Source organism: Lagenorhynchus albirostris, chromosome 7, assembly GCF_949774975.1.
Source record: "Lagenorhynchus albirostris chromosome 7, mLagAlb1.1, whole genome shotgun sequence".
NCBI lineage: Eukaryota > Metazoa > Chordata > Mammalia > Artiodactyla > Delphinidae > Lagenorhynchus > Lagenorhynchus albirostris.
The window spans coordinates 32062228-32080544 of record NC_083101.1 but is presented as its reverse complement, the minus strand read 5'-3'; the positions used below and the strand labels follow the sequence as shown (position 1 = coordinate 32080544).

At 38.2% G+C, this 18317-nt stretch overlaps 1 protein-coding gene and 1 pseudogene across 8 annotated transcripts in view; one reads left to right on the top strand and one right to left on the bottom strand.

The window, feature by feature from the left end:
- Positions 1 to 18317, top strand: part of STX17 (syntaxin 17) — an 85020-nt gene that overhangs the window by 36868 nt on the left and 29835 nt on the right. For all 8 annotated transcript variants that reach the window (XM_060154748.1, XM_060154747.1, XM_060154741.1 and 5 more), the window contains exon 4: positions 16502 to 16727. In XM_060154748.1, coding sequence (XP_060010731.1) covers positions 16502 to 16727 — 226 coding nt within the window. The remainder of the gene's footprint in view (positions 1 to 16501; positions 16728 to 18317) is intronic.
- Positions 3336 to 3897, bottom strand: LOC132522826 (large ribosomal subunit protein uL22-like; annotated as a pseudogene).

The window sequence follows — 18317 nt, the reverse complement described above, 5'->3', positions numbered from 1 at the left end:
CTCTACTCTGATTGGCAGAGTATACCTATAGTACCTATGCCTTTATTCTGATTGGAACTATAGAACCTCGGGGAGAAAATTAAATCTAAGGTACCATCACTTGTAGGATACACCAGTATTTTGTGTACCTCTGAGAGAGAAAAGTGCTGCCAGTTAAGTATAGCACAGTGCTTTTTTTTAACCATCTGTTTTAAGATACATTCCAATTTCAGAGATGTTAAAATGTGGGAAAGATGTTGTGTCCTCAGATTGATGAAATACAGTATTTAGAAGTCTTCTACCTTTCTACTCCAGCTCTGTCTTTTCCTGATTTATTCTTTCTATTTAGTAAGTTCTATTTTTTCAATATTATTCATCAGGAGTGGCTCAAATCTCACCTCCTTCATGAAGTCCGTGTAGATCCTTACAGTAAGATGTTTCAAGTTTCCTTTGAGCATGTTTCTTATGCCCCTTTCAATTTTGAATATTTCTTCTTAACGGAAAAGCAAAAGAGGAGTTAAGTAGTTCTGCTTTCTCTGTATTGTCTGCTAACATTATACCATCTGCCCCAAGCAGTAGGCCTGTACCTTCTTTCTTGTTCCTCTTGCCCTACATGCATTTTTTAAAATCTTTTTTATTGTTCTTAATATTTTTCGCCAGCCTCTGCTCATTCTGGGCTCTTACGTGGTTCTCCTCATTTCACATCACTCTTTTTTATTCATCCTTGTTTACTTACCTTTCTTTTCATTCCTGTTTTTTTTTTAAAAAACAAGTATCTTAAAATTCTGAACTTATAGCACACCTTACCCAATCATATTGGATTTTTTTAAGATGTTACTTTCCTTCCTTATCCGATTAACTTTTAACTTTTTTTTATAGTGTCAGAATTTTTACTTTTTAGAAACTCTCTTTTAAAAAAGGTTTTCCCATTACAATATAATCTCTGCTATGGCATCATACAAGTATTTTCTCTAAACTTGACTCACTTGCCTAAAGTATCACTGTTTCCAGTATTCCTTTTTGTAACTATTACGAACACCAAGATGGCAAGGTTGCTTTCTCATGGTTTTCATTTCCACTTTACTATTTTATGCTTCTGTGTCAGAATTAATTCCCCAAAAGTAGTTCCTTTCATTATTTCTTCCAACTAATGGAAGATGAAATGTTTCATATGCTAGTGACTTACATTATGCTTTTCTCGGCAAGTTCTAGCTGGTTTCTTGATAGTTGGAGATCCCTGTTGTTGGACCACCACTTTGCTACTTTGTGGAAAATATTATAATAAAAATTTCTAAAACTATTATTGTAACTTTCTATTATGAAATATAATATACATGCTATAAAAATTCATTAAGCATAAATATAAACCTGAACAAGTTATTGTACTGTGAATACTCATGTAACCACTACTCAGATCAAGAAATAGACAATTACCAGCATCCTAGAATCCCCTCATACCCTCTTCCCACTTATAAACACATGTCTCCCTGCAAAAGTAATCACCGTCTTGATTTGTATGGTAACTGCTACTTAGTTCTTCTGTATGGTTTTACCACCAAAATACATAATTAAGACTATAGTTTAGGGCTTCCCTGGTGGCGCAGTGGTTGGGAGTCCGCCTGCCGATGCAGGGGACACGGGTTCGTGCCCCGGTCTGGGAAGATCCCACATGCCGCAGAGCGGCTGGGCCCGTGAGCCATGGCCGCTGAGCCTGCACGTCCGGAGCCTGTGCTCCGCAATGGGAGAGGCCACAACAGTGAGAGGCCCGCGTACCGCAAAGAAAAAAAATTAAAAAGTAAAATGAGTTAGAGAATGTTCTCTCTTTCTCTTGAATAATTAGTGTAATTTCCTTTAACTCTTTGGAAGATTGGCCAGTGAAGCCACCTGTGCTGGTGTTTGTTTGGTTTTGGTTTTGTTTATGTGTACAGGGAGGTGGGGGAGTTTCAAAATGCACATTTAATTTTTTAATAGTTATGACTAGTCAGATATTTTTCTTGTCAGTTTTGGTAAGTTACAGTTTTCTAGTACTTTATCCATTTCATCTAACTTTTCTAGTTTATTGACATAAATGTATTCATAATATCCTCTCATTACCTTTTTTTTTAATTTTAATTTTATTTTTGGCTGCATTGGATCTTCGTTGCTACGCATGGGCTTTCTCTAGTTGCGGCGAGCGGGGTCTACTCTTCGTTGCGGTACGTCGGCTTCTCATTGCGGTGGCTCCTTTTGTTGTGGAGCACAGGCTCTAGGCACGTGGGCTTCAGTAATTGTGGCACATGGGCCCAGTTGCTCCACAGCATGTGGGATCTTCCTGGACCAGGGATCGAACCCGTGTTGCCTGCACTGGCAGGCAGATTCTTAACCAGTGTGCCATCCCCTCTTCTTATCTTTTTAATATCTGAAATATCAGTAGCAATGTCCCCTTTTTTTCATTTCTGATTTTGGTTATTTGAACCGTCTTTATTTTTTTTAGCTACTTCTGAGTGAATTTTACCAACTTTATTAGTCTTCTAAAACTGAAAATTTGGCTTTTTTAACCTATTGTATGCTTGCTTTTTCTATTTAATGAAATTTATGTCCACATATTTATTATTTTCTACTTTCTTTGCATTTCTAAGTTCCTGAGATGGATGTTTAGTTTATTAATTTTCAGCCTTTCTTCTTTTCTAATATATTTGCATTTAGAGTTATAAATTTCTAACTACCGCTTCATCTGCCTATAAGTTTTAGTGTGCGTTATTTTTCTAATGCAGTTCAGAGCATTGTAATTTCCATTGTGGGGACACCCCTGGTGGCACAGTTAAGAATCCACCTGCCAACGCAGGGGACACGGGCTCGATTGCTGGTCCGGGAAGGCCCCACATGCCGCGGAGCAACTAAGCCCATGTGCCACAACTACTGAGCCTGCACTTTAGAGCCTGCGCGCCGCAATTCAACTACTGAAGCCCACAAGCTCTGGGTCCCGCGTGCCGCAACTACTGAGCCCGCGTGCCTAGAGCCCTGTGCTCTGCAACAAGATAAGCCACTGCAATGAGAAGCCTGCACACTGCAATAAAGAGTAGCCCCTGCTCGCCACAATCAGAGAAAGCCCATGCACAGCAATGAAGACCCAACACAGCCAAAAATGAAATAAATACATTTATTTAAAGAAATAATAATAATTTCCATTGTGATCTCTTCTTTGCTTTGTGGATTATGTATAAGGGTTTTTCTTTGTTTCCAGACATGTAGTGTTTATGGGTATATTTTTGTTAACTGTTTCAAGTTTAATTTTATTATGATCAGAGTACATGGTCTTGAATGAGGTCCCTTTTTTTTTTTCTTTTACTTTTATTTGCATTTATTTTTTGCGACATTTACTCCCCGGCCGTAAGTTTTTGTTTCGTCAGTTTCTTCTGGGATGGGATATCTTTTTCTTCTGGGCAACCTCCTCTTCTGGTTTAGGAATAATCTGTTCATTTTCAGTAAGGATCATCTCAATGTAGCAGGGAGAGCTCACGTATGGGTTGACCTGACTATGAGCTCTGTAAGTCCTGTACCACATCGTGGGGGCTTTGTTCACCTAGATGTGGTTAATGACCAGAGAATCTACATCTAAGTCCTTAAGTTCAGCATTACTCTCTGCACTTCTGAGCATGTGCTGTAAAAGTTCAGCACTCCTCTTGGGCCACTGACCCTGCATCCAGCCCCACTGTTTGACCTGGACACACCTACCAACTCCACCATTGTAACGACAGAATGGCACGCATTGCTTCTTTAACGTGACATCCTTCAGATACTTGGTGGCTTTTCGGATATGCATACCCTTAATGGCCTGGGCAGTTTAACGAGTGTTCTTAAAGTGAACATGAAGATTTCAGCCTCTTGACTTGCATGATTTTGTGGGGTTTTTTCTGGGTCAAGTGAATAGCGAACCATTTTTAGAGGTCACCTCAGACCACTTACCGGAAAAGTCAATTTTTTTTTTATTATAGTTGATTTACAGTGTCCTGTTCATTTCAGGTGTACAGCACAGTGATTCAGTTATACACATACACACACACACACACACACACACACACACATATTCTTTTGCAGATTCTTTTCACTTATAGGTTATTACAAATCATAGCGTATAGTTCCCTGTGCTATACAGTATGTCCTTGTTGGTTGTCTAGTTACATATAGTAGTGTGTGTATGTTAATCCCATCCTCCTAATTTATCCCCCTGCCCCCCGCCCTTCCCCTTTGGTAACCATAAGTTTGTTTGTTTTCAAAACAACCATAAGTTGTTTTGTTTTCCATAAGTTTGTTTTCTGTGGGTTTATTTCTGTTTTATAAAGAAGTTCATTTGTATCTTATTTTTGTTTCAGATTCCACATATAAATGATATCATATGATATTTGTCTTTCTCCAGCTTACTTCACTCATTATGACAATCTCTAGGTCCATCCATGTTGCTGCAAATGGCATTATTTCATTCTTTTTATGGCTGAGTGATATTCCATTGTATATATGTACCACATCTTCTTTATCCACTCCTCTGTTGATGGATATTAAGGTTGCTTCCAGGTCTTGGCTATTGTACACAGTGCTGCAATGAACATTGCGGTGCATGTATCGTTTCAGATCATGTTTTTCTCTGCATATATGCCCAGGAGTGGGATTGCAGGGTCATATGGTAGCTCTATTTTTAGTTGTTTTTTTTTTTTTAACATCTTTATTGGGGTATAATTGTTTTCCAGTGGTGTGTTAGTTTCTGCTTTATAACAAAGTGAATCAGTTATACATATGCATATGTTCCCATATGTCTTCCCTCTTGCGTCTCCCTCCCTCCCTCTCCCTATCCCACCCCTCCAGGCTGTCACAAAGCACCGAGCCAATATCCCTGTGCCATGCGGCTGCTTCCCACTAGCTATCTACCTTACTACGTTTGTTAGTGTCTATATGTCCATGACTCTCTCTCACCCTGTCACAGCTCACCCTTCCCCCTCCCCATAACCTCAAGTCCGTTCTCTAGTAGGTCTGCGTCTTTATTTCTGCCTTACCCCTAGCTTCTTCATGACATTTTTTTTTCTTAAATTCCATATATATGTGTTAGCATACGGTATTTGTCTTTTTCTTTCTGACTTACTTCACTCTGTATGACAGACTCTAGGTCTATCCACCTCATTACAAATAGCTCAATTTCGTTTCTTTTTATGGCTGAGTAATATTCCATTGTATATATGCGCCACATCTTCTTTATCCATTCATCTGATGATGGGCACTTAGGTTGTTTCCATCTCCGGGCTATTGTAAATAGAGCTGCAATGAACATTTTGGTACATGACTCTTTTTGAATTACGGTTTTCTCAGGGTATATGCCCAGTAGTGGGATTGCTGGATCATATGGTAGTTCTATTTGTAGTTTTTTAAGGAACCTCCATACTGTTCTCCATAGTGGCTGAACCAATTCACATTCCCACCAGCAGTGCAAGAGTGTTCCCTTTTCTCCACACCCTCTCCAGCATTTATTGTTTCTAGATTTTTTGATGATGGCCATTCTGACTGGTGTGAGATGATATCTCATTGTAGTTTTGATTTGCATTTCTCTAATGATTAATGATGTTGAGCATTCTTTCATGTGTTTGTTGGCAGTCTGTATATCTTCTTTGGAGAAATGTCTATTTAGGTCTTCTGCCCATTTTTGGATTGGGTTGTTTGCTTTTTTGTTATTGAACTGCATGAGCTGCTTGTAAATTTTGGAGATTAATCCTTTGTCGGTTGCTTCATTTGCAAATATTTTCTCCCATTCTGAGGGTTGTCTTTTGGTCTTGTTTATGGTTTCCTTTGCTGTGCAAAAGCTTTTAAGTTTCATTAGGTCCCATTTGTTTATTTTTTTTATTTCCATTACTCTAGGAGGTGGGTCAGAAAGGATCTTGCTGTGATTTATGTCATAGAGTGTTCTGCCTATGTTTTCCTCTAAGAGTTTGATAGTTTCTGGCCTTACATTTAGGTCTTTAATCCATTTTGAGCTTATTTTTGTGTATGGTATTAGGGAGTGATCTAATCTCATACTTTTACATGTACCTGTCCAGTTTTCCCAGAACCACTTATTGAAGAGGCTGTCCTTTCTCCACTGTACATTCCTGCCACCTTTATCAAAGATAAGGTGTCCATATGTGCATTGGTTTATCTCTGGGCTTCCTATCCTGTTCCATTGATGTATATTTCTGTTTTTGTGTCAGTACCATACTGTCTTGATTACTGTAGCTTTGTAGTATAGTCTGAAGTCAGGGAGCCTGATTCCTCCAGCTCCTTTTTTCGTTCTCAGGATTGCTTTGGCTATTCGGGGTCTTTTGTGTTTCCATACAAATTGCGAAATTTTTTGTTCTAGTTCTGTGAAAAATGCCAGTGGTAGTTTGATAGGGATTGCATTGAATCTATAGATTGCTTTGGGTAGTAGAGTCATTTTCACAATGTTGATTCTTCCAATCCAAGAACATGGTATATCTCTCTATCTATTTGTATCATCTTTAATTTCTTTCATCAGTGTCTTATAATTTTCTGCATACAGTTCTTTTGTCTCCTTAGGTAGGTTTATTCCTAGATATTTTATTCTTTTTGTTGCAGTGGTAAATGGGAGTGTTTTCTTGATTTCACTTTCAGATTTTTCATCATCAGTATATAGGAATGCAAGAGATTTCTGTGCATTAATTTTGTATCCTGCCACTTTACCAAATTCATTGATTAGCTCTAGTAGTTTTCTGGTAGCATCTTTAGGATTCTCTATGTATAGGATCATGTCATCTGCAAACAGTGACAGCTTTACTTCTTCTTTTCCGATTTGGATTCCTTTTATTTCCTTTTCTTCTCTGATTGCTGTGGCTAAAACTTCTAAAACTATGTTGAATAAGAGTGGTGAGAGTGGGCAACCTTGTCTTGTTCCTGATCTTAGTGGAAATGGTTTCAGTTTTTCACCATTGAGGACGATGTTGGCTGTGGGCTTGTCATATATGGCCTTTATTATGTTGAGGAAAGTTCCCTCTATGCCTACTTTCTGCAGGGTTTTTATCATAAATGGGTGTTGAATTTTGTCAAAAGCTTTCTCTACATCTATTGAGATGATCATATGGTTTTTCTCCTTCAATTTGTTAATATGGTTTATCACATTGATAGATTTGCATATATTGAAGAATCCTTGCATTCCTGGAATAAACCCCACTTGATCATGGTGTATGATCCTTTTAATGTGCTGTTGGATTCTGTTTGCTAGTATTTTGTTGAGGATTTTTGCATCTATGTTCATCAGTGATATTGGCCTGTAGTTTTCTTTCTTTGTGACATCCTTGTCTGGTTTTGGTATCAAGGTGATGGTGGCCTCGTAGAAGGAATTGGGGAGTGTTCCTCCCTTTGCTATATTTTGGAAGAGTTTGAGAAGGATACGTGTTAGCTCTTCTCTAAATGTTTGATAGAATTCGCCTGTGAAGCCATCTGGTCTTGGGCTTTTGTTTGTTGGAAGATTTTTAATCACAGTTTCAATTTCAGTGCTTGTGATTGGTCTGTTCATATTTTCTATTTCTTCCTGATTCAGTCTTGGCAGGTTGTGCATTTCTAAGAATTTGTCCATTTCTTCCAGATTGTCCATTTTATTGGCATTGGGTTGCTTGTAGTAATCTCTCATGATCTTTTGTATTTCTGCAGTGTCAGTTGTTACTTCTCCTTTTTCATTTCTAATTCTATTGATTTGAGTCTTCTCCCTTTTTTTCTTGATGAGTCTGACTAGTGGTTTATCTATTTTGTTTATCTTCTCAAAGAACCAGCTTTTAGTTTTATTGATCTTTGCTATTGTTTCCTTCATTTCTTTTTCATTTATTTCTGATCTGATTTTTATGATTTCTTTCCTTCTGCTAGCTTTGGGGTTTTTTTGTTCTTCTTTCTCTAATTGCTTTAGGTGCAATGTTAGGTTGTTTATTCGAGATGTTTCCTGCTTCTTAAGGTGGGCTTGTATTGCTATAAACTTCCCCCTTAGAACTGCTTTTGCTGCATCCCATAGATTTTGGGTCGTTGTGTCTCCATTGTCATTTGTTTCTAGGTATTTTTTTATTTCCTCTTTGATTTCTTCAATGATCACTTTATTATTAAGTAGTGTATTGTTTAGCCTCCATGTGTTTGTATTTTTTCAGATCTTTTCCTGTAATTGATATCTAGTCTCATGGTGTTGTGGTCAGAAAAGATATTTGATACAATTTCAATTTTCTTAAATTTGCCAAGGCTTGATTTGTGACCCAAGATATGATCTATCCTGGAGAATGTTCCATGAGCACTTGAGAAAAATGTGTATTCTGTTGTTTTTGGATGGAGTGTCCTATAAATATCAATTAAGTCCATCTAGTTTAATGTATCATTTAAAGCTTGTGTTTACTTATTTATTTTCATTTTGGATGATCTGTCCATTGGTGAAAGTGGGGTGTTTAAGTCCCCTACTATGAATGTGTTACTGTCAGTTTCCCCTTTTATGGCTGTTAGTATTTGCCTTATGTATTGAGGTGCTCCTATGTTGGGTGCATAAATATTTACAATTGTTATATCTTCCTCTTGGATCAATCCCTTGATCATTATGTAGTGTCCTTCTTTGTCTCTTCTAATAGTCTTTGTTTTAAAGTCTATTTTGTCTGATATGAGAATTGCTACTCCAGCTTTCTTTTGGTTTCCATTTGCATGGAATATCTTTTTCCATCCCCTTACTTTCAGTCTGTATGTGTCTCTAGGTCTGAAGTGGGTCTCTTGTAGACAGCATATATAAGGGTCTTGTTTTTGTATCCATTCAGCCAATCTGTGTCTTTTGGTGGGAGCATTTAGTCCATTTACATTTAAGGTAATTATTGATATGTATGTTCCTATTCCCATTTTCTAAATTCTTTTGGGTTCGTTATTATAGGTCTTTTCCTTCTCTTGTGTGTCTTGTCTAGAGAAGTTCCTTTAGCATTTGTTGTAAAGCTGGTTTGGTGGTGCTGAACTCTCTCAGCTTTTGCTTGTCTATAAAGTTTTAACTTCTCCATCAAATTTGAGATCCTTGCTGGGTAGAGTAATCTTGGTTGCAGGTTTTTCTCCTTCATCACTTTAAATATGTCCTGCCAGTCCCTTCTGGCTTGCAGAGTTTCTGCTGAAAGATCAGCTGTTAACCTTATGGGGATTCCCTTGTGTGTTATTTGTTGTTTTTCCCTTGCTGCTTTTAATATGTTTTCTTTGTATTTAGTTTTTGACAGTTTGATTAATATGTGTCTTGGTGTATTTCTCCTTGGATTTTCCTGTATGGGACTCTCTGTGCTCTCTGGACTTGATTAACTATTTCCTTTCCCATATTAGGGAAGTTTTCAACTATAATCTCTTCAAATATTTTCTCAGTCGCTTTCTTTTTCTCTTCTTCTTCTGGAACCCCTGTAAGTCAAACGTTGGTGTGTTTAATGTTGTCCCAGAGGTCTCTGAGACTGTCCTCAGTTCTTTTTATTCTTTTTTCCTTATTCTGCTTTGCAGTAGTTATTTCCACTATTTTATCTTCCAGGTCACTTATCCATTCTTCTGCCTCAGTTATTCTGCTATTGATCCCATCTAGAGTATTTTTAATTTCATTTATTGTGTTGTTCATCGTTGTTTGTTTCATCTTTAGTTCTTCTAGGTCCTTGTTAAATGTTTCTTGCATTTTGTCTATTCTGTTTCCAAGATTCTGGATCATCTTTACTATCATTACTCTGAATTCTTTTTCAGGTGGACTGCCTATTTCCTCTTCATTTGTTAGGTCTTGTGGGTTTTTATCTTGCTCCTTCATCTCCTGTGTGTTTTTCTGTCTTCTCATTTTGCTTATCTTACTGTGTTTGGGGTCTCCTTTTTGCAGGCTGCAGGTTCGTAGTTCCTGGTGTTTTTGGTGTCTGTCCCCAGTGGCTAAAGTTGATTCAGTGGGTTGTGTAGGCTTCCTGGTGGAGGGGACTAGTGCCTGTGTTCTGGTGGATGAGGCTGGATCTTGTCTTTCTGGTGGGCAGATCCACGTCTGGTGGTGTATTTTGGGGTGTCTGTGGACTTATTATGATTTTGGGCAGCCTCTCTGCTAATGGGTGGGGTTGTGTTCCTGTCTTGCTAGTTGTTTGCCATAGGATGTCCAGCACTGTAGTTTGCTGGTCATTGAGTGAAGCTGGGTGCTGGTGTTGAGATGGAGTTCTCTGGGAGATTTTCGCCGTTTGATATTATGTGGAGCTGGGAGGTCTCTTGTGGACCAGTGTCCTGAAGTTGGCTCTCCCACCTCAGAGGCACAGCACTGACTCTTGGCTGCAGCACCAAGAGCCTTTCATTCACATGGCTCAGAATAAAAGGGAGATAAAGTAGAAAGAAAGAATTAGTAGAAGAAAGAAAGAAAGAAAAAGAAAAGGGAGGGAGGAAGGAAGGAAGGAAGGAAGGAAGGAGGGAGGGAAGGATAAAAAGAAGATAAAGTGAAAGAAATTAAGTAACATAAAATATAATAAAAATTTTAAAATAAAATAATTTTTAAGAGAAGAAAAAGGAAAAAAAAGTTAAAAAAAAAAAACAAAAACGGACGGGTAGAACCCTAGGATAAATGGTGGAAGCAAAGCTATACAGACAAAATCTCACATAGAAGCATACACATACACACAAAAAGAGGAAAAGGGGAAAAAAATCATAAATCCTGCTCTCGAAGTCCACCTCCTCAATTTGGGATGATTCGTTGTCTAAAGGAGGGAAGGAGGGAAAGAAAGAAAGAAAGAAAAGTAAAATAAAATAGAAGTTATTAAAATAAAAAATAATTATTAAGAAAATAATTTAAAAAAACAAACAAAAAAAAAACGGACAGATAGAACCCTATTATAAATGGTGGAAGCAAAGCTATACAGACAAAATCTCACACAGAAGCATACACATACACACTCACAAAAAGAGGAAATGGGGAAAAAAATCATAAATCTTCCTTTCAGAGTCCACCTCCTTAATTTGGGATGATTCGTTGACTATTCATGTATTCCACAGATGCAGGGTACATCAAGTTGATTGTGGAGCTTTAATCCGCTGCTTCTGAGGCTGCTGGGAGAGATTTCCCTTTCTCTTCTTTGTTCTCACAGCTCCCAGTGGCTCAGCTTTGGATTTGACCCTGCCTGTGCATGTAGGTCGGCCGGAGGGCGTCTGTTCTTCGCTCAGACGGGGCAGGGTTAAAGGAGCTGCTGATTCGGGGGCTCTGGCTCACTCAGGCCGGCGGGGAGGGAGGGGCACGGAGTGCGGGGCGAGCCTGCGGTGGCAGTCAGGTGTGACATTGCACCAGCCTGAGGCCCGCCGTGCGTTCTTCTGGGGGAGTTGTCCCTGGATCCCAGGACCCTGGCAGTGGCGGGCTGCACAGGCTCCCCGGAAGCGGGTTGTGGATAGTGACCTGTGCTCGCACACAGGCTTCTTGGTGGCGGCAGCAGCAGCCTTAGCATCCCATGCCCGTCATTGGGATTCGCGCTTTTAGCCGCGGCTTGTGCCCGTCTCTGGAGCTCCTTTAAGCAGCACTCTTAATCCCCTCTCCTCGCGCACTAGGAGACAAAAGAAGAAAAAGTCTCTTGCCTCTTTGGCAGGTGCAGACCTTTCTCCGGACTCCCTCCCGGCTAGCCGCGGCGCACCAACCCCCTGCAGGCTGTGCTCACGCTGCCAACCCCGGTCCTCTCCCGTCGCTCCGACCGAAGTTGAGCCTCAGCTCCCAGCCCCGCCCACCCCGGCGGGTGAGCAGACAAGCCTCTCGGGCTGGTGAGTGCTGGTCGGCACCGATCCTCTGTGCGGGTAACTGTCCGCTTTGCCCTCCGTACCCCGGTTGCTGTGCTCTCCTTCGCAGCTCCGAAGCTTCCCCCTCCGCCAGCCACAGCCTCCGCCCGCAAAGGGGCTTCCTAGTGTGTGGAAACCTTTCCTCCTTCGCAGCTCCCTCCCACTGGTGCAGGTCCCTTCCCTTTCCTTTTGTCTCTGTTTATTCCTTTTTCTTTTGCCCTACCCAGGTACGTGGGGGGGAGGTTCTTGCCTTTTGGGAGGTCTGAGGTCTTCTGGCAGCATTCAGTAGGTGTTCTGTAGGAGTTGTTCCACGTGTAGATGTATTTTTGGTGTATCTGTGGAGAGGAAGGTGATCTCCGCGTCCTACTCTTCCGCCATCTTCCCCAGTAATCTTCACATGTATCTTTTCAAATTAATGTTTTTCGATTTTTTTGGATATATATCCAGGAATGGAATTGCTGGGTCATATGGTAGTTCTATTTTTATTTTTTTAAGAAACCTCCATACTGTTTTTCACAGTGACTACCAAATTACATTACCACCAACAGTGTACAAAGATTGTGTACTGTATTTTTAAATGATATTCATTCTTTTCTACAATCTACATTTTGCCTTTTATGGTTTCCGGTTATCTCCTGAATTTTCAATCTTGATACTTATATCTTGGAACAAAATAACCATAGTTTTATAAGTTACATTTGCTAATTCCCCTATTAGATGTCCCTTTGGATGTTTCAATTGTCTGTTGTTTCTGCTGTTTCTTCATTATGTTGTGTATGTCCTCATCTGCTTGATTGTCTTTGATTGGTGGACATTATATTTGAAAAATTATTTATGGAAGTTATTGATAGCTAGATGTGACATTATTTTCCTCCAGAGAGGATGTTCATTTGCTTCTTCTAAGCGTCTGGGGTACTAACTTCCAAGATTATCTTTATACTATTTCAGAGATAAAGATTTATGTTAGCTACACAAAAGACAGGAAGCCAAACTGCAGTTCCTGCAAGGGCTGATTTATTTCAGGATCACCTGTGCTCCTAGGGTGCAGTTCTTTTAAGATTCCAACCCAAGGTACCATAGTGCTTATCCGTAGCAGGTCCTGGCATTGGATATTTTACCCTGAGATTTGTGAGGCTGTCAAGGACTCTGGTAATCAGATACACTCAAGCAAATGTGACCTAAATTCAGGACTCACGTCTCTGGATTTCCATCTTTGCCCAATTCTTGGCCTACAAATTTCTCGCTATCTTGTTTGCTTTTTTTTTTTAATAATAGTGTTTATTTATTTTTACTTGTTGACAGTTTGCTTTATTTATTTATTTATGGCTGTATTGGGTCTTCGTTTCCGTGCGAGGGCTTTCTCTAGTTGTGGCGAGCGGGGGCCACTCACTATCGCGGCCTCTCTTGTTGCAGAGCACAGGCTCCAGACGCGCAGGCTCAGTAATTGTGGCTCACGGGCCCAGTTGCTCCGCGGCATGTGGGATCTTCCCAGACCAGGGCTCGAACCCGTGTCCCCTGCATTGGCAGGCAGACTCTCAACCACTGCGCCACCAGGGAAGCCATTGTTTGCTTTTTTGATGCTTTTGAATTTATTTTTCTTTTGGTTTGTTTTGTGATGTATGTTGCTTTCATCTTTTTAAGTAGTCATTGATGGGAGGGTTATTTTAATTATCCAGCCTGCTATAGCCAGAAGCAGAAACACCTACTTTATATTCTTCACATATTAACTTTAGAGAGACTCTGTAGCTATATAGTAGCTGTCCAATATAGTAGCCCTTAGCCACATATAATTGTTGAGCACTTAAAATGTGGCTAGTTTGAATTTAGATGTGCTGTGAATGTAATATATATGCCAAATTTCTGACTACAAATAAAATCATGTAAAATATTTCATTAATAATTTTTATATTGATTACATGTTGAAATGATAATGTTTTGGATGCATTGGGTTAAATAAAATATATTAAAACTAATTCATCTCTTCCTTTTTACTTTTTTAATGTGACTGTTAGAAAATTTAAAATTACATAGTGTATGGCTTGCATTTATGGTTTGTATTGTATTTCTTTTGGATAGTATAGCTATATAGTAAAGTTGTTGAGCGCACATGCTCTATAGCCTGAATTTGATTCCTGGCTTTACTTTTTACTAGAAGTGTAATCCTGGGATATTTTCTTAATTTGCTTTTAATTTTCTCTTCTGTAGAATGAGAATAACAGTAATACCTATTTCAAAAATAAATTGTGAAGGTAAAACAAGATAAAGAAGGTAAAGCACTTAGCATAATGGACAACTTACAGTAGTGTTGATACAAATTTAGCCATTATTTGTGTTTTTGTTATTATAGTATCAGATTTTATAGTTAAATGGGTATTTCCTTTCTCTCCCTTAACATTTTTCCCTTCACCCATAGTAATAAAGGGTTCTTAAAGCTAGACACCGTAATTTGACTGGGGATGTAACATACGTACAGATTCTATAAGAGGGGAAGAATATGTCAGAGGCAAATGCTCATTAGCTGCAGAAACTTCTTAATGCTTCTCCAAAGTAACATCGCCTAAAATACCTCTATGAACTATGTAGCAAGTACATAACCAAGTTATAACTGTAGTCCAGAAGGGAATCACACAGCCAAGAGGTGTGTAGGAGACAATATTTTTCCAGGACTTGAGAACTGGACTCTAGTCCTAATTCTGCCACTGTGTTCAACTGGACTCTAGTTTCCATATTGTAAAATTGTGAAGTTGAATTGAATGATCACATAAGCCCCTTAGGGTTCCATGAATTTTACATCTAAAATGCTTATGTATCACATATTTTTAATCCACAGTCCAATTATCTTTAGGTTTTCCAGCTCACATGGGGATGATAAGAGTGGACATAAAGTTAAATGAAGCATAGAGTCATGATAGGATAGAGGTACAACTTTTTGATTCACCCACAATATCTTACAAGATGTTCTAGGTGGTAGCTAAACTATTTTTTTTTCAGAGTTAGCTTTAATTTTAGTAGAATACAATAGATACTTTAGATTGTATTAAGGTACCGTATAGCTAGGAATTATGGTTATAGTTTAATAGAAAGGTTGCTGGACTTGTAAGAATACCTGGGTTTTAACCTGAGTTTTGCTGCTAGATAATTAAGTAAATCCTGAACAAATTTTGTTTTGATTTCTCTATGTGTAATAATGTGGAATGTAATAATATGGACTACATCACCTCACTCAAAGTAGGCACTTGAAAAATTTAAGAAATCAGTACTTCTTGTTCTGTCTCCTGTACAGGATTTGCATTACTGTCTGTGAAAGTACATTAGGGGAAAAGAATTTAAAATATTATATGACTAGAGATCTATAATTTTAAATAAGCATCATATATAGATCATTCTTACAAGTTCTGTTTAATTGTAAAAGAAGAATTGGTTTTCATGTTTTTCAAAGTCTAGACCACTGAAAAAGATGAAAAGCTCCTCAGTTTATTTTATGAAGCTAGCACAAACTTAAACCTGTTAGAATAAGTTTAAACCTAGTGAAGATAGTATAGACACACACACTGTTCATGTGTGCATCCATGCACACACACACACACACATTCACATACTCATACAGATGTACTAAAATTCCAAATAAAATATTAGCAAATTGAATCCCACAGTATATTAAAAAATTGTATATATTGACCAAGGAGGGTCTATCTTAGAAATATTAAAATGTCCCTATGCCATGAAATTTGCCCATAATTTATTATATCAACATTAGAGAAAAATTTATAAATTATGGCAATAGGTGATTTTTAACAGCAGAGAAGATAATTTCATAAAAATCTAGCAACTTCAGAGAGCAATTCAAAGTAAAACAACAGTGAGATAACATGTAGTACTGGCAGTATATGGGGAAATGGGAACTCAGACTTTAGTGGTAGTGTGAGTTGTTAAGCCTTTTGAGGAAGAACTGATAATAGCTACTGAAATAAAGATACATATTATCCTTTGAGTGAGTACTCTAACTTTGGGGAATCATTCCTACAAAATGTAGTATAATAGTATATGCTAGAACACTAATATATACTGTTACCATATATTAGGGTTTATAGTCTAGTACATTTGTTTCATAGTTTGTAATAACTAAAAACTGGAAACAACATGAATGACTTTAATCACTGGAGGAGTGATCGAATAAATTATATTACATCAGTACTATGGAATATGGTACAGTCATTGACCAGGAGGGATATCCATTATGATATTGCTAAGTTGGGGTGTGGAAGTTTGTCAATTGTAGATTATTGTGCATAATGTAATTTGTTTTTTATAAAAAGAAAAGCTGTATATGCTAATGTTTGTATGAGCAATAAGTATGTGAAAGGACTGAGTTAAGAGAAGTGGTAGGATTGGTGAAGTGGGGAAAACGAACACAACATTGTTAATCAGCTATACTCCAATATAAAATAAAAAGTCATTAACTTTTTCTTGATGTGTTTCTGCAGTGTTTCATTTGTTATGAAGAGCATTTGTTACCTTTGTAATAATCACATTTAATGAAGGAAAAAATGCTAAATAAATTCAGAGTATGAGGATGTGAGTTCTAAAGAAGCTGGATTTGGCCAGAGACGTGAAAAAACAGAAAAGTATTAATACATACTGTCTGTTGTAAAGAATACTTCTGATTTCCATTGAAAGCCATTATCACAAATTACCTCTGAAAATAAAGATATTTTATATTAAGAGATGGTGGCTTTAAAGATTTTTTTTTCTTTTACAGCAACTCCGCTCCAATATCCGAGAAATGGAGAAGCTTTGTTTGAAAGTCCAAAAGAATGACCTTGGACTTCTGAAGAGAATGATAGATCCTGTTAAAGAAGAAGCATCAGCAGCAACAGCAGAATTTCTTCAACTCCATCTGGAATCTGTAGAAGAGCTTAAGAAACAATTTAATGATGAAGAAACTTTATTACAGCCTTCTTTGACCAGATCCATGACTGTTGGTGGTAATGTACTAAGTCTTATTCTTGACCATAGTATAGTAATGCAGTTAATTAAGTTTACCTCCTTGTATTGATATTGCAGATTATATATAAATCTCCAGGGATCACCTTCTAGTCCAGTATGCTGAATTCTTGGACCCTGAGTGTGCTTGGAATTGCATATCCTACAAGTTTTACAGGGTAAAAAAATTGAGGCTATGCTGTATAGTGAGGAACTTAAAGGCTTCAAGTACCTATTTGTGCATATATTAAAAATAAATTTTAAAATATTTCCTAAGGAGAATGTCATCCTTGTCTACAGAGTACTCCTCCCTCATCTCCAGGTGCGGGGGTGGCCTAGGCAGGCATGCTTCTTTCTTAGGCATTCTGGTTTTCAGAGGGCATGTTAGATCTGTCTCCCAGAAAAGTCTGCATTGGGGGTCATGCCATTAACTTTTATGAAGTGATACTCTAAGAAAGAGGCCAATGAAACTGGTCATGATAACTCTTCTAAGGATGTAATTGATAATTGTTGATTGCATTGTATAATGTCTGTGTAAGGAACCCTGAAAAAAATTCTTTGTTTAATAGGTAGTAGTACTTCAAAGCGATTAATCCTTTTTTTTTTTTTTTTTGCGGTACACGGGCCTCTCACAGTTGTGGCCTCTCCCGTTGCAGAGCACAGGCTCCGGACGCACAGGCTCAGCGGCCATGGCTCATGGGCCCAGCCGCTCCGCGGCATGTGGAATCTTCCTGGACCGGGGCATGAACCCGTGTCCCCTGCATCGGCAGGTGGACTCCCAACCACTGTGCCACCAGGGAAGCCCCAATTAATCTTTTTTATTCTTCTGGATATTGAATGGCATCACTAATAAGATTTCTCTACTTGTTTACTGGAATACTTAAATCTAAATTTTTTAATTTGCAAAAGCCCAAATTTTGAACTTTCCTGGCTTTGTTTTATAATTGCTGTCCTTGTATTTCCATTTTTGTTTTAGAGTTTCTCTTTTTAATTTATGCCATCTTATTACAGTTTATATATGTTATAAGCCACCTTAAAACTTTATGGAAAGGGTGTGGTATAAATAAATTACAAATTAGAATACAATCTGAGAGATGTTACAGCTGACCTGTTTTCCTCTTTTTATTTACCTAGGAGTTAGGAGGTTCCTGTATCACTCCCTGTCTCCAAAACCAGATTATTTTTAACACTGTATTTTCAGTGTTAATGATCCAGTTTTACAGGGAAATTTTTTTTTTAAAATAGAAGAAACATTTAGGCCATCATCCAGAGTTTCTGGGTAATCTTGCTTTTATTGCCTCCTTAGTACCTAAGCACATAATACATAGTACTTGGCACATAGTGGATTATTAATAAATGTTTTAGAAATCTGAATGAATAAACATCTTTTTAGAGACAATTTTATAATTTCAGATGTGCTCTAATCACTTCACTCTGTCGATAACCGCTACCTAGCAACACTGCCTAAAGTGTTGTTCTGGGGAGAAGGAAATGTTAGCACTCAACCTTGGTCGAAGAGTGTTTGGGAAGAATGCTTTTTGATAGTTTGTAGTTACTGTTTACATCATCTTGTTCATATGTAATTATCACCT